We start from the raw sequence: 15,081 nt of genomic DNA on the forward strand, positions 1-15,081 counted from the left end.
TAAATAGGTAAACGGCGTATCCATGAGCTGCTCTGTTTCACCAGAAGCTTAGTCATGCTGGCCACATGACCCAGAAGCTGTACCGCCGGCTCCCTCGGCCAATAAAGCGAGATGAGCGCCGCAACCCCAGAGTCGTCCGTGACTGGACCTAATGGTCAGGGGTCCCTTTCCCTTTATGCCTCTTGCCCACACCATTTTGAACGAGGAAATCATTCTCCCCTTTTCTCAAAACCTATTTGCTCATATGCTCCAAAGCATAAGAATATAAGAAGACCCCACTGGATCAAGCCAATGGACCACCCAGTCCAACATCCTGTTCTCACAGTGGCTGAGCAGATTTCTGTGGGAAACCAGCAAGCAGGATTTGCGCACAAGAGCCCTCTCCCCCAGGCATGTAGCATTGGGGGCGGGGCGGTGCAGCCCAAGAGGAATTTTTTTTGGGGGGGCACGCCATTCATGCCATCCTCCCTGAGCCAGCCCTGTGCCACTTTGAGAGGCTGGAGAGGGCAGTGTAAGAAGGAGGCAACAGCCTTGTGCCCTTCGATCCCAACCCCTTGAGGTAGATGGACCAATAGTATAACACAGCATACTATGTTCTTGGGAAGGGCTGTAGCACAGCACCTGCTATGCATGCAGAAGGTCTCAAGTTCGATCCCCACCATCTGCAGATAAGGTTGGAAATGCACCCTGTCTGAAACCCTGGGGACCATTACTAGCCAGTGTAGTCACTACTGACCTTGATGGACCAATGGTGAAAGGCAACGTCTGCTATGCTTATTTAAAAATCAGCCCCCCTTCATTTTAGAATCATGAGGACTAGAAACTTATTTTTAGGACCAAGCCCATAGCTCAGAGGTAGAGCATGAATAAGATAGCTAGTTCAACCCCCAATGGCAGCATCTCCAGGCAGGACTGGGAGAGACACCCTGACTGAAACCCTGGAGAGCCGCTGCCGGTCAGTGTAGACAGTACTAGATGCACTTAAGGTTCTGACTCAGTACAAAGGAGCTTCTTACGATCCCACGGCAAAACAAGGCATCACGTGACACGTAAATATAGAAAACTGCAGGTCCCGGCCGATTTTGTTTCCTTCCCCCTTTTGGCCACGCCTCCCCTTTGGCCACGCCCAGATAGGCCTCGCTCTCTTTCTTACCCCTCCATCTGCCTCCGGACAGACAGGCGGCTTCTGATAGGCCCACGTTTCGAGCCGGCGGCCAATCCGTGGAGGCCACAGCGGCGCCGCGAGGAGGGCGAGGATATATAAGGAGGGGGCCGCGGATGAGGAAGTGAAGCTTAGCTGTTGGAGTGGTGGAAGCGAGAATTGAAAGCGGAGACACGATGGCGGAAGCCCCGGTAGGGCCCGGCCGGATTCCGGGAGGCGAGGCCGAAGGGGAGGAGGTCTCGCTCGTGGTCAAGAGCCCCGCGCAGCGGCACCCCGACCTCCGCCTGACCGCCCAGCGCTCGTGGAGCGTCCGTCGCCTCAAGGCTGAGCTCCGCCGCCGCCACCCGGATGCCCCGGTGAGTCTGCGAAGACTCGCTCTCCTCCTTCTCGTCCTCCTCATACGGCACTTCCCCACCTCTTCCTTCCTTACGGGCTGCACTGCTCCTGGGCGGGGAGGCTGTGTTTGAGAAAACTCTCTCCTATGGAGCCTCCAAATTCAGACGCAGCCTAATTCGGAAGCTGCCAGGGTAGGACAGGCTGGCGTTTTTCTGCCTTTGTGCTCGGCTATTGCTGGCGACTTGGGGGTTGAAACTTGGGAGATGAGAACTTTTAAAGGTGCAAGAGTAATGTCTGAGGGATGTTGATAGTGACTGGGCGGGGGCCAGAGGCCGGAGGCATGGACGGACGTAAATAATACTATTAAGCCAGCCTTCCCCAATGCAGGGGCCTTCCAGATTTTGGGGCTACAACTCTTAAGGCCCCGCGGGGGCGCTGGCTTTGGCTGTTGGGAGCTGTAGTCCAACAATATCTAGAGGGCTGCATGTTTGTTTGTTTATTTGCATTTATGCCCCAGCATCTTGTCCAAAGATCTCAAGGTATGATTCGCCCTCTCCTCATTTAATCCACATAACAACCCTGTGAGGAAGGTTGAGTGAGTGACTGGCTCCCAAGGTCACACAGAGTAAGAGCTTCATGGCCAAGTGGCGATTTGAACCCTGATCTCCCAGGCCCCACTCTATTCACTACACTGTATTAAGCAGAGCAGGAGATTGATGTTTAATCTCTTCCCACAGCCCTCCTTTTTGAAAATTTAGGACTCTGAAACCAAATATGGCCTTGAATGACAGGCTTCCTGGATCACATCTGTGGTCCTTCTAGCCCAGCTTTTCGCCGCCTACAGTGGCCAACAAGTTGTTTCATGGAGGGCATGAAGGCAGAAGTTTTTTCCTGCAGTTGCTCTCCTGTGACTGGTATTCAGTGGCATACTGCCTCTGCACCTGGAGGTTCTATGTTGCTGTCGAGTGGCTGGTGATAAACCTGGTTGTTGTCTAAGATCTTCCCTCTGTCATGGAATATTAGTTGCTGGGGAGACTTCTGGAGTTGCGCTTTTATTCCACTTAAAGATTTCCCATAGGCATCTGGTTGGTTACTGTCAGAAGAGAGTGGACTTGAAGGGCCTTTAATCTGTTGTAGCAGCACTCTTAACGCTATGAAAAGATTAAGCTTGCTCTTGTATTACTCATTTTTATTTATTTCATGAAATTTATACAACACTTGATTGCGGGAGAAAGTCTCAAAGTGGTTTGCATGGTACCTGCCACCATATTCACCATAGTTCCTTTCTTTCAACTCTTCCCCCAATCACTGATTTTTGAAGCCTTTATCTCTCTTACACTCAAAGGCCTTTTTCTGTTTTCTATTTGCTTTTTTATGTATCCATTATGTACTTTGGCTTTTCTCCAGTGATCTGAGTACATGGTGATATCTGCTCTTTCTACCTGCAGGTAGGTTAGGTTGTGGGGTGGAGAATGGCTCAAGGTGCCTCTGTGACCTTCATGGCCAAGGAGAGATTTGTCTCCGTGGTCCAGTGTTTGTTCGCTGCATTGGCTGGTTCTTCCCCCAGTTCTACCTCTCACCTTATTTCTTTTTCCTCATCCACTTTCCCCCTCCTTTCATAGTTGTTCTTTCTGCTTAGGCTGGTATCTCCGGTTTCTGCAGCCTTCTTCCTGTTCATGTTCTCTCCAGGCATCTTGGCCTGTACTTACCGTATTTTTCGCTCTATAACACGCACCAGACCATAACACACACGTAGTTTTTAAGAGGAGGAAAACAAAAAAAAATTATTCTAAACGAAATAGTGGATATATGATTTTTGTGGTTCATGCTGTGGCCACAGACATGTGATCTGACAGTGAGTTTGGAGTAGCCCAATGCAAAAATCCTGAGGATCCATGTGGATCCATGCTTTGTAACCATGGAGGAGGGAAGGAAGGGGAACCATGGATCCTCTGCTCACGACTGCAGCAGATCCCCCCGCCACCCGCAGGCATTCACTCCATAACACGCACAGACATTTCCCCTTACTTTCTAGGAGGAAAATAAGTGAGTGTTATGGTGCAAAAAATACGGTACTCTCTAAACAGGCCTTTATATAGCAGCAGTTGGAATCTTAACATTCCTCACCAAGGACTAGGAAGTTGCCAGTAGTGTTTTAACAGACTTTGGAGCATAGAATGCCTGCAAGTGCAATGTGGTGATTTTGATTAAAGTCATCATTGTGATCATCTTGACCTTTGTCCCCCCCCTTTGCTGTTTATCCGCTTAGTGCTGGGGTGATGTATTGCTTTTGCCAAATGTGATTTTTCCCCATCACCCATACCCAGAGCAAAAGGCTCCCTCCACATCAGCAAGCAGTGTTACATAACCAAACAGTCTGGGCACCTCTTGGCAGCTGGTCATTCTGTTCTGGGAGCTTAAGCTTCTTTGAACAGGGTTTTTTTTCACTCTTCTGCCAAACAGATGATGCAATAGGGCTTAGGTCTTACTCACTTGTCGCTCTTGATTTATTACATTTGGATGTCAAATGCTGAAATTGCTGAATTCATGGCCAAGGCAAATGACTTCATCATTTTGTGGCTTACAATAAATGATCAGAGATCCTCCGTCTGAAGAAGCTTAAAGCAGCAAAAATCCCCTTATGAACATATGGGGTTATTTTTGTTCCATTCTATTTTCCAAATTAAGAAGCAGCAGTACTTTGTCACTTTCTTTGCAATGCAAATGGCCCAGCTGGTAGACCAGTTTGCTATTTTGGCAAGGATGATTTGAAAAACCAAAAAAGGGTTATTAGTGCTGCTTTTCTCTAGCACAACTAGTAGCAAATGCTGTGTTTGAATTCAAAACAGATTGGGACAGCCACGTAAACGTTATGAAACTAACTCTTTCCTTTTGGTCTGATACTGACACTACTTCACAATGTTTTACAGTGGTGCCTCGCAAGACGAAATTAATCCGTTCCGCGAGTCTCTTCGTCTTGTGGTTTTTTCATCTTGCAAAGCACGGCTATTAGCGGCTATTAACGGCTTAGCGGCTTTAAGAAAAAGGAAACGAACTCGCAAGACGTTTTGTCTTGCAAAGCAAGCCCATAGGGAAATTCGTCTTGCGGAACGACTCAAAAACCGGAAAACTCTTTCGTCTTGCGCGTTTTTCGTCTTACGAGGCATTCGTCTCGCAAGGTACCACTGTAGTTTGTTAGCAACAAGAAAAGATGGATCCAGCTAGCAAGACTAATTTATTTTATTCTTCATTCAGTTTACAAGAATGACATGACCAGCGTTCGATCCTCCCATTGTGCTAGGCGCATTTTGCAACAAGAATTTCATTAGCACGAGCAGTTTCTGAGCTCTGGGTGCAGTGCTGCACCTAAGATTTCAGATTAAAACTACAGAGTGGAAGGAAAGGAGGACCTTTTTCTGTCTCCCCACTTCCAGCCAGTCTCTGAAGACTGGAGAAGAGACCCTCTTAAGAACCTTAGGGGGGCAGGCAGGGGAAGGATGGCTTTGTTTTTTTTGCAGTCTTCAGATGAGGACTAGACCATGTGAAAAATGAACATAAGACTTTAGCTGCAGTTCATTCATTTTCAGCTTTGTATTGTTCTATAAAAAGAAGTATGCCTAGACTTTCCATTGTTGTGCCCATAACCTTGGTTTAAGGTGCCATTTAGCTCCTAGCTTTCATATCTCAGTTTCTAACACTGAACATGACTGATATATTTTGGCACAGCAGTTAAAATATGGTATGTTAAAATAAAAATTTGAATACGCTAATTCCCAGATTAGGTACCGGGACATGCTAATGTACCTCAACATTAAATTAAAGGCTCCTGTGCATTGAGTACCCACCCCCGGAAGATGCCACCCACTGCATCTTATAGATAAGTAAAACTTACCTTGTTATTTTCTAACAATGAAAAGGGATTTGTTTTCACATCCATTCCCTCTGCTAGCATGGTTGCAGGGGTGACATACTCTACCCTCCAGCAAGTAAATTTGTCTCTCATAACACTTCAGTAAGGCCAGTTTGAAATTTCTATTAATGCTGCGGTGTTAAATGACTTCTTCACAAGAACTGCAGTTTCAAAGAAGTGTGGCACAGTTAATTTCTAAATATAAGTACCTTCACTTAAGAGCAAAATAGGGTGTTACTGGTAATTCTGAGATTGAAATAGTCCTACAGAAACCCTATTTGCAATAGAGAAAAGCGTCATAATAGGGTTCCTAACTGGAGATGGTGATTGATACTGGCTTCTGTCAACCTAGCTAAGGTTTCTCATAGTTGGAGGTAGAACTTTGGTCAAAGTGGACATTCTTGTCTGATTTTGCAAGTGGCTGACCATTGCACTTGTCCAAAACACAAAATAAGGATTCAAAGTTTTGTTGATGAAATCTCTACAACTGCCTGATATAAACAGAAACTGATGTTATTGTCTGGACTCTGGAACCAGTTCTTAGCAGCAGCAATAGCAACAGCAACAACACTAAGCTAGGGCTAAAAAAATGAATTAAAGGCTTGCTGATGGTGGACGCCTTGTCTATCAACATCAGTATCTTGGCTTATATTAGAGGGTTGTACTTTGTGCCCCATAATATAAGTGCAGTCTTATTTTTCACTCTCACTCAGTCACCAGGTTGATGAAGCAGGTGTGGAGTTCTTAGATGTGGGTACGTCTGAAACGACATCTTCCTTTTTTGGGAATATGTGTCCCAAAAAGGTCTTCTCTGACCTGACAGCATGCATCTGTTCTGCCTCCTAGAAGTCCAGCAAGCAAATTCAAAGTAGTTTCCGGGCATTACTATAATTGAGGATCTCAGAAATGCTGAAATGCATAACTTGTTCATGCAGTTGCTTTGTATTACAAATAAGTTTGCTACAAGAAGGATGGAATGTAAATACTCCAAATCAGACAACTGTGGTTTTTTGTGTGTGTTGTTTGCAAAGGTACTTTGTTAAGATGGAAGTTGCATAAATAAATAAATATTGCACATGTTAAGTTCTGCATGGCTGTTCTACATAATTCAACAGAATGGGTTCTGACCATTGTGTTCTCTTCCTCTTAAAGCCTGAAGACGTTCAAAGACTGATTTATTCTGGGAAGTTGTTACAGGACCATCTTTACCTGCGAGATGTGCTTGCCAAGGTACTTGGATGCTGCATGCTACTAGCATTGCTTTTGTTAACTCTAGTGGATCAGCAAATAAATGCAATAAACTGAACTCTTGTTTGAAACTTATTTTGGTTTATATTTCAGCAGGATATGGTGCATGCTCTCCACCTGGTGTGCAACTCAAAACTGCAAGAAGCAGACGTGAAGGTATTTATAAACTGATAAGTTCAGATTCCTACCTTATCTTTATCCACAATTTAATTATAGTTCCCCTTGGAGCTGTTACTACAGCCTTGTAAGAGCATGAATATTGCATTGCTCTGTAAACCATAGCATGTCCACCACTTGCATCTGTTAGAGTCCTCACTATTAGGCCACAAGAGAGGTAACCACTCCCAGAGGTTTGGTGCCTTTGGTACAGCTTTGTTTTTAGCTGTCATGCTATTGACACACTGATCCTCAAAGACTTTGGAGCTTCAGTTTGAAAACCATCTAAATTAGTAGCCATCTCTGAAACTTGTGGCATTCATAATTAAGCTGTAATTGTTTTCTTCCTTACCTGGCGGAATGGAGAGAACCAGTGGGATATGGGTTAGCTCTGGATATAAACACTATAGGAAGGACAGAGAAGAGTGATGATTTCAACTTGCTGATTTCACTTTTATCTGTGTGATGGTTATATTTGTCATAATGTTGAAATAAAGCTGTTGCTGGGGTGTAAACAGAAGCTCTGTGCGTATGTGTGGTATATTGCACCCCTCAGTTGATTCTACTTGAATAGTTGTTACCGTGCCTGCTATGGACATTTGCGTCTGCACACCTGAAACTTACTTCTTTGTGCTTGGGGCATAGGCCCTCTGGGAACATGACTGACGAGGGGATTTCATTTGGATGCCAGGGGGACTTCTCCTCAGCTGTATTCTGCTGTCAGTCTAGTAGAACCGTCCAAGAAACCAGCACACTTGCCAAATGAACAGGAGCAACTTATGCGTAGCACTTAGTAACTTTAGGTAGCAGAGTGCCCTCATAAGGTGCTTTGGTGGGAGCAATAGAGATTCAAGCAGAACTTTTCCAGAAAAAGAGTTGTTATTGAAAAATTGTGAGGTAAATTACTAAAGTCTTGTCACAGAGGGTTGTTTGGGGAGGGAGAAATAAGGTGAAGGCAAGCCAAGAGCGGATGTGTGGTAGTGTTAGGGGCAGGAAGGAACATGGTTGAAACCATGGGGGGAACAAGCTATACCTCCCCTTCCTTGCAATTTTTCTGAAAATCCTCTCAAAAGGGAGGGAGAAGCTCCCATGCCGACACATTCTTAAGTTTCAGCTGATCAATGTTTTCCTCAGGTTGTTGAAGCCAAGCATCAGCCAGCAGCCTTTAGTCAAGACCCGCCGTTGCTTCCTTCAGTTCATGCTTTGAGTCAGACGGACATCCTTGGCAACCAGCCCCTTGGAGCAGAGAATGCTGGCGATAGGTAAGTGTGGTGTGAGTGGCTCGGTTCTGCCTGCTTGTTCAGACAACTTGCTCCTGAATCTGTGTACCCTTGAGATGGCATCTATGTACCCTCTTGGCAGCAGCTGGTGCCCCTGGCCTGCTACTGGAATGGGTGCCTAGCAGTGCACCCTAACTTCAATGTGAGGTACCATTTTGGGGAAAGCAAAGAACAACTGTGCAAATGAGAGAAATGCCTGTCTCTCCTTCAAGCCTTTGGCTTTGACCTTCTCCAGCACCCAGCACAAATAAGTAAATGCCTCCCTTCTCCTTGCAAGCCTTCTTGGCATGTGAGAGGCCTTGGGGAGGAGAGAGACGAGTTGGTGGTGAGCATAACTAGCAGCTGGCTAGCAAGCCAAACCAAAGACTCCTGAGCCCCTAGTATAGGGATAGTCAACTTGGGGGCCTCCAGAAGTTGGACTGCAGCTCATGCATCCCTGATCATTGGTCATTCTTCTTAAGGGTGATGCGAGATGTGGTTCAGCAACATGAGGCCCAGTACATCAGCATGTTTTCCCCAATGGAACTTTGACTGCAGCACAGTTTAATTCTTCCTTCTGATTCGTTGGTGATGCATTTAAAATGTTACAATCTAAAAGGCCTGACACACAAGGATTGGGGAAGAAGGGAGGGCGAGGAAGGACACCCAGGGACGAGTTCCTTCTTGTAAGGACTATGTAACCAGCAGCTGGAATGAAAAGAGCTTAGAGAGACGAGCCACAAATAGATAGTCTTTTACCAGAGCAGAGATGCAGAAACCCTGCCAGTCCATTCTCTTTTCCACTTCAGTAGCCTGAAGATTAAATGCTGATAAAACATCCTTGGCCTGGAGGGTACAGCATTACAAAATCCTTGCCATATAATTTTCAGTGAGGGCAAGGGAGAAAAAATAGTATGCCTGTCCTGATTAAGCATATTTTCTTCTCCTCTGCATCAGATCTGTACCGGCGCAGCACTGCTTTCAAGGCTATTCATCCTATACAACATACCGCATGCTGCAGTTCTGGTTCCATCAGTTTTATGCAAGACAATACTACATGCAATAGTAAGTTGCTGTCTTCGTTGTGATCTATTTCTACAAGGAGCTAAATCCCAAGCATTTTGACAAATTTGCATACTGGTGTGATGTGGCTGAAAAGCTAGGGCTCTCGTTTGTATGTATTCAGTGTTAGCTTATATCAAACCCCTGGCACAAATAAGCTATGGTGGTCCTTGGTGATTCACTGAATCAAATATACCCTTGAAGTGCACCTGTTGTTGGCTTGCTGTTTTGAGGCTGCCAATTTGTTTCATGCACATCAAAGTTGAGCAAGCTCTTACCAGCTTTCTAACTGAGCTCATGACTTTTATCTTGCATCTAGCATGGCTGCCAGTGCTGTTTCTGGTGACGTATCCTCTACACGAAGTACGCAGGAGATCCCAGTTGCAGCCCCGGTTGCGGCCCCAGCTCCTCTTCCTGGTCCTTTTCCTGCTGAAAACCAGGCCGGAAATCAAAACGTTCCCCCTCAGGTAAACCCAGGGGTGAACCAGAACCTTCGTATGAATGCCCAGGGAGGGGCTTTGATGGAAGAAGAAGAAGAAGGCGGCAATCGGGATTGGCTGGACTGGCTCTACTCTGCAACCCTCTTCTACGTCTTCATCAACATTGTGTATTTCTACTCCAGTATGAGCAGGCTTCTCATGGTGATGGTGGGCACCCTGCTGATGTACCTGTAAGTTTCTGCGGCCTCATCTTATCTCTCTCACTTTTTACCACTAATCTTGGTGCACATTATTTTAAAATAAGTGTCTGCTGGGGGAGACTAGTGGCCAAGTGTAGACATGATGTCAAACTGTGATCAAGGCTTTGGGGTTGCACAGTCGCTCAGCCAGGCCATGAGAAGATAGCAAGAACGTACCACCTAAGAACATAGGAAGCTACCTTATTTATGAGCCAGACCCTGTCAGTCTAGCTCAGTATTGTCTTACCTTGGCTGGCAGTCATTTGCCAGTATTTCAGGCAGGGCTGAAAGCCTGCCCTAACAGGTGATGCCATTGGAGACCTACATGCAAAGCAACAGCCTCCAACCTATGGTTGGTTGACAAAATATCATTAACATCCAAAGTGGAGGGCAGGGCAGCTTAGTTTTAACCACAACTTGTTAACGTGTTGGGATCATAAACCACAATTTAATTTGCTCCACTAAGCTTATTTCTTGGTAGGCTTTGGTACAGAAAACCGTGGTTTACAACAAGAAGTGAAAATTTCCTATTATGGCTGGCAGGGAGCATATGTGAGCAGGCCTCTGTATATAAAGCTAAACTGTGGTTTCCTGTTTTATCTGAGCTGGCCCACAAACTCTGCTGGACATATTTCTGCAGCTCCCTTGAAATAGTTGTAAGGAGGCTAGTACTTCAAACATTTACATCTACTAAAATACCACTTGTGAGGGTTTAAGAGGAAACATGCACCACAGGTAAAATAACTTGTTTTGCAACCTGTCGCTCATTTTCACTGTTGCACATACAAGAACTGCAGGCTAAACACTGACATCTGAACTTGTCCTAGTAAACTATCCTCTCCTTTGGATGCATTTCTCACCTGTGGGACTGTAGCTCAGACAGCTCTTTACTATACTGAATGCAGTTTTTACATTAGCAACAGTAAAAGCTCCTCAGCTTTTGCAGTTTGTTAGTAAACTTGGGTAGACAGCCATTCAGTTTATGTTGGCAGCCCTTTAAAGGGACACAGATTGGAACAAAATAGCTGTCTTTGGTCTTTTTTATTTAGCAAAATTTATAAGCCGCTTGATTGTTTTAAAAAAGGAAAACCTATTGAGCAGTTTACAAAAATATAAAAAACTAATAAAATTACTGATAAAACAATTAAAACCTATTAAATATTTTCAAAAGATGATTGCAATCAGCTGCTAAAAAGAAATGAAACATATAACTTCCACATGTCTGGATAGGCCTGATATCAATAGGCAGGGAGTTCCAAGGCGTACTTGTAAGAAATTGGTATTTTAGTGTGGCCACAAGTATAATAATAATAATAATAATAATAATAATAATATTTATACCCGGCCCATCTGGTTTCCCCAGCCACTCTGGGCAGCTCCCATCGGAATGTTAAAAACACCTGTGCCAGTTATGCAGATGGAAGCAGTTGAGTGGGCATATATGGGATAAGGTGATTCAGCAAATAACATTTCCCACCTTGAAAGTCACATTACGGATGTCATGCAGTGCACAGAACTCCGAGCTGTCTTCTATGAAATATCTGGAAAGGCTTGTACAGCAGGGGCTAAGTCAATTGCTCTCCTCCTGTCCTTGAATATTGAATGGAGACTCTCTCCCATGCCAAATGGTGGGTTATCCTGACAGAGGGTTTTTTCAGACTTCCCTTTGGCATTCTGTCCTATACCTCACTGGTTTTGTCTTCTCAGGCACCAGGTTGGATGGTTTCCTTTCAGGCGGAGGCCAGCTCAACCTGCTGAGAACAATATTCCTCTCCAAGCAGCTGTTAACCAAGACCAAAACAACAATTTACAGGTAAGTTCCTAACAGGATATAATTTCCTTCATAAGCACAATTTTGAATGTTCTGATGAACTTTCCAGCCCAAACCTAAGCAGCTCAGAATGAATGCCACTCGTTCAGAGGGACTTGCTTCCTGGATAATTAAGCTTGTTTAGGGTTTCAGCATTGCCTCAGTACTGTTTCTAAAAGACCTCTGTATATTCTGTCCACATATCTTAAGTGGCTTGGCGCTTATGTACTGTAAATTGTTCTGTGCGACAAAATAATTTAGGATGCAAAGTGTGCATTCGGTATTGTCTTCCACTTAGCACAGTTGACGTGCTAAAATTATGTTGTAGAACTTGAGATGAATCAAGATGTTGAATCATTTGTTGGGCATTTTCCTGATTTGGTGGTGCTGGTTCTACTGTACCACATAATGCACCCTATTCTTTGTATGTGAGACCCAGCGCTGGGCAGCAACAAATATTTTGGTCCTTCTGGGGTGGGGCATTCCTTTTTCAGGCAGATAAACCATCTCCAGCTCCTGGCTCTTCCTGTTGACTGAAGGCTTTGGAGACCCGATGATGGAAAATGTCCATCTCCCAGGCCCTAGATGTCACTGCTAACGTTAAATGAGTTGTAATGTTTTTAATTAATGCAGCAACTGTGTGCTATCTCAGAAATTGTTTTTGGAGTCCAGCTGATCCTGCATGTTGTTATTACATGCTTGGAGAACAGGTTGCTCCCAGCTTCTAATGAGGTCCTTTCATGAAGTGCTCTCCCTCCACAGAGTCTGGCTAGCCAAATATATCTAATTCATGTGACTTATGACAAAGTAAACCTACAACTGGTATTTGCCAGTGTCAAATCTAAAGCTACCCAAGAAGAAAGCCGTAGTGCTGCAGGAGAAGGTCAGTTGATGATCATGCCAGGGAATCATTGCATCTTTCTCTTTCCTTGGTTTAGCAGGAGGAAAATGCGGGGGGTCAGGGTGAAATGGAGGCACCTGACACCACACCAGAGAGTCAACCAGCACCATCTTCGTTCATGAGCACTGCCTGGCTTTTCTTCAAGACTTTCTTTGCATCCCTCCTGCCTGAGGGACCCCCAGCTGTGGCCAACTAGCTGGCTGCTTAGCCACACAAATAGCCAGTAAACTGCAGCTGTCTGTTTGCTGTGAGACCTTTGGCTGAGCAAGGACTGGACTGGACACCAGTTTGAATGCTGGAAGTGGCCTGGTACCAATGGACGAAAAGGAATTAGTCTGCTTTCAGAAGCGAAAGACAGAGATTGCAGCAGCCATAAGACCAAAGTACAAGTATGGCCCAGAGTGCCAATGAATTGGATGGGAAACATTGAGTGAAGGCCTACAGCAGTGTGCAATTCTGTACTGAATGCATGTAAGGCTGTTGATGGACCAAGAACGAGAGAAGCACATTGCTTCTGCTGGTGTAACTTGATTCCTGTTGGAATGTATCTCATGCTTTAATTACACTGAGTGTAGTATCTTGTGCAACCAGTGAATTGCTAGATATGTATTATAAGAGTTTTACAGGGAAGATTTATGCCAAAAATAATTAAAAGCTGTGCTTGCGCTCAATAAATGTAGGGAGCTGTTTGCATAAATAGCTTCCTACTGAAGATTCAGTTGAGCCTTTTATACTAAACAGTATAGCAAGAGCAACCAACCCACACGTACAGGTTCATGTCAAGAACTATCACCCAGTTTTATCAGTTGGAGTGATCATGTAGATCCAAGCATTCTTTCCCTGGATAAAATCTTCCAGGCTGCTTTCTGTTAGGACTTCAGATACGCATCTAATCAAAAATATTGTCAGCTGTTTTTGCCACCACCTTACAAACTCAAGATATCTGCAAACTAGAGTCTTTTGCAAGCAAGGCTTAGAAAGACGATGGCCCATCTGTCTGGTCCTTAGTTGAATTTCAGCAGTGGGATATTTCTCTGCATTCTGTTTTTTGTGCATTGTATTAAATGGGTTTAAAAAAAAATCTTCCAGAAGAAGTTCTCCAAAACATACATTATGTTACTAGCTTAATTTATAGTGGTTTGTATTTTAAAATAAGTATGCAACTATGCAAGTATGAAGAAGACCTGGGAAAGGAAATAGGTATTGAAAATGTCATATTCACATTTTAAAGCTTGTGCTTTTAAAGGGTAAATTGCTTAAGAGCAGTATATTTTGTGCCTTTGGGATCTGGAGATGTTTTTCCTTTGCTCCTTATACTTTAGGAGGCATTCCTGATACCTCCATTTCTGTTAATCTTTGGCTTGCATCTCCTAGAACTTAATGAATTTGCATTGAGAATCTTTTCAGCTCAGGGATAATTTTTCTTAGATTATCTTAACACACAGGGCCATTGTCCTGCATATACATTGTGAATATCAAATGATGCTGAATTTATTTTTTCACTATTGTAGATTGTAAGCCTTCAGTTCATATCAACTTCATCTGTACAGCTGACCACTTTCTCTTGTATAATATCTGTTGAACAAAGTTTAACACGCAATGACTTAATTTTATTAAACTTAGATATTGCTGTCTAGCCGTTCATTTGTCGGTCACTGCACAGGTAAAACTGTACAAGAAACACTGTCCAGTCAGGCATTAAGGACAAATGGTATAACTGAGTGGCTGAGAATCTGAACTCCTTTCCCTGTACTTCTCATTACCTGGCTCGATTACCTGGCAGTCTCTTCCAACTTTACTCCAGGTCTGCGATGCTGAAGGCTATCATCAGTACTTCATCATAAGATGAATAAGACAAGAAGAGCCCTGCTGGATCACTCTAGCATTACTTTCTGGGCAGTGCTGCCGGCAAGGCTGTTGAGAACTGTGCTGCTAAGATGACAAAAGCCCCCGTCCTTCCCTTGTAAGGATAGAGAAAACACCAGTCTCTGGGAAACAATTGAGGAAATAAAGTGCATGTCGTACATACAAACAAACCCTCAATCAGTAGTGGCAAACTGCTGGAGATACTTTGTGGGATGCAGCCATGAAATTCGCTACTTGCCTTGGGAAGGTAGCGGATGCAGGCAAGTAGCTATGCGGCAAAATCTTCCACTCTTCCTCCTTTGCCCCCCTCCCCAAGTTGGTACGGTCTATGCAGCTGTAGGTGTATATGCAGCTGGATGGTGGAATCTGCAGGGGGTGGGTTTTCAGCTGCTTTCTGGGCTGCTCACAGTAAACAGATGGTGACCCTTTGCAACAAAAGTGTTTTGCATCAAAATTGTGAAATAAACATATACAAATAATTACAATGGAGCATTTCGTTTTCAAAACAGAGCCTGAGTCTGTGGTTGAAGAAAACTCTAAATGAAAAGGCAGCTGCTGATTTTTGGGGTGTCCTGAATTTTGTTGGTGTATTTCTTGTGGGGATTTTCTGCTCAGGTATAAATATAACTTGGCCAGCCTTGGCAACCCTAGCAGCTGGACTTGGTTGGTTGAGGTGTTGCCATTTGCTCATT

General features: G+C 44.4%; 1 protein-coding gene across 2 annotated transcripts; it reads left to right on the forward strand.

Annotated features, from left to right (window-relative positions):
• The first annotated feature begins 1,277 nt into the window (after positions 1–1,277).
• HERPUD1 (homocysteine inducible ER protein with ubiquitin like domain 1) lies at positions 1,278–14,159 on the forward strand. 2 transcript variants are annotated; one of them, XM_082233505.1, is made up of 8 exons: positions 1,278–1,518; positions 6,561–6,638; positions 6,750–6,812; positions 7,947–8,074; positions 9,029–9,136; positions 9,453–9,803; positions 11,520–11,625; positions 12,564–14,159. In XM_082233505.1, the coding sequence occupies exons 1-8, from the start codon at positions 1,339–1,341 to the stop codon at positions 12,717–12,719; spliced, it is 1,170 nt and encodes a 389-aa protein (XP_082089631.1). In that variant the 5' UTR covers positions 1,278–1,338; the 3' UTR covers positions 12,720–14,159. The 2 variants fall into 2 exon arrangements, with proteins under 2 accessions (XP_082089631.1, XP_082089630.1); XM_082233504.1 differs by having other exon boundaries at positions 1,279–1,518; positions 12,561–14,159.
• The last annotated feature ends 922 nt before the right edge of the window (positions 14,160–15,081 follow it).

This window comes from Podarcis vaucheri (assembly GCF_965113315.1).
Source record: "Podarcis vaucheri genome assembly, chromosome: 7".
Taxonomy (NCBI): domain Eukaryota; kingdom Metazoa; phylum Chordata; class Lepidosauria; order Squamata; family Lacertidae; genus Podarcis; species Podarcis vaucheri.

What these genes read in the sequence shown, in the direction of transcription:
- HERPUD1 (XM_082233504.1), top strand. Translation starts at nt 1,339, where the DNA reads ATGGCGGAAGCCCCGGTAGGGCCCGGCCGGATTCCGGGAGGCGAGGCC. An exon ending in GCCGCCACCCGGATGCCCCG is followed by an intron (nt 1,519 to 6,560) that starts GTGAGTCTGCGA and finishes TTCCTCTTAAAG; the next exon opens with CCTGAAGACGTTCAAAGACT. An exon ending in TGCGAGATGTGCTTGCCAAG is followed by an intron (nt 6,639 to 6,749) that starts GTACTTGGATGC and finishes TTTATATTTCAG; the next exon opens with CAGGATATGGTGCATGCTCT.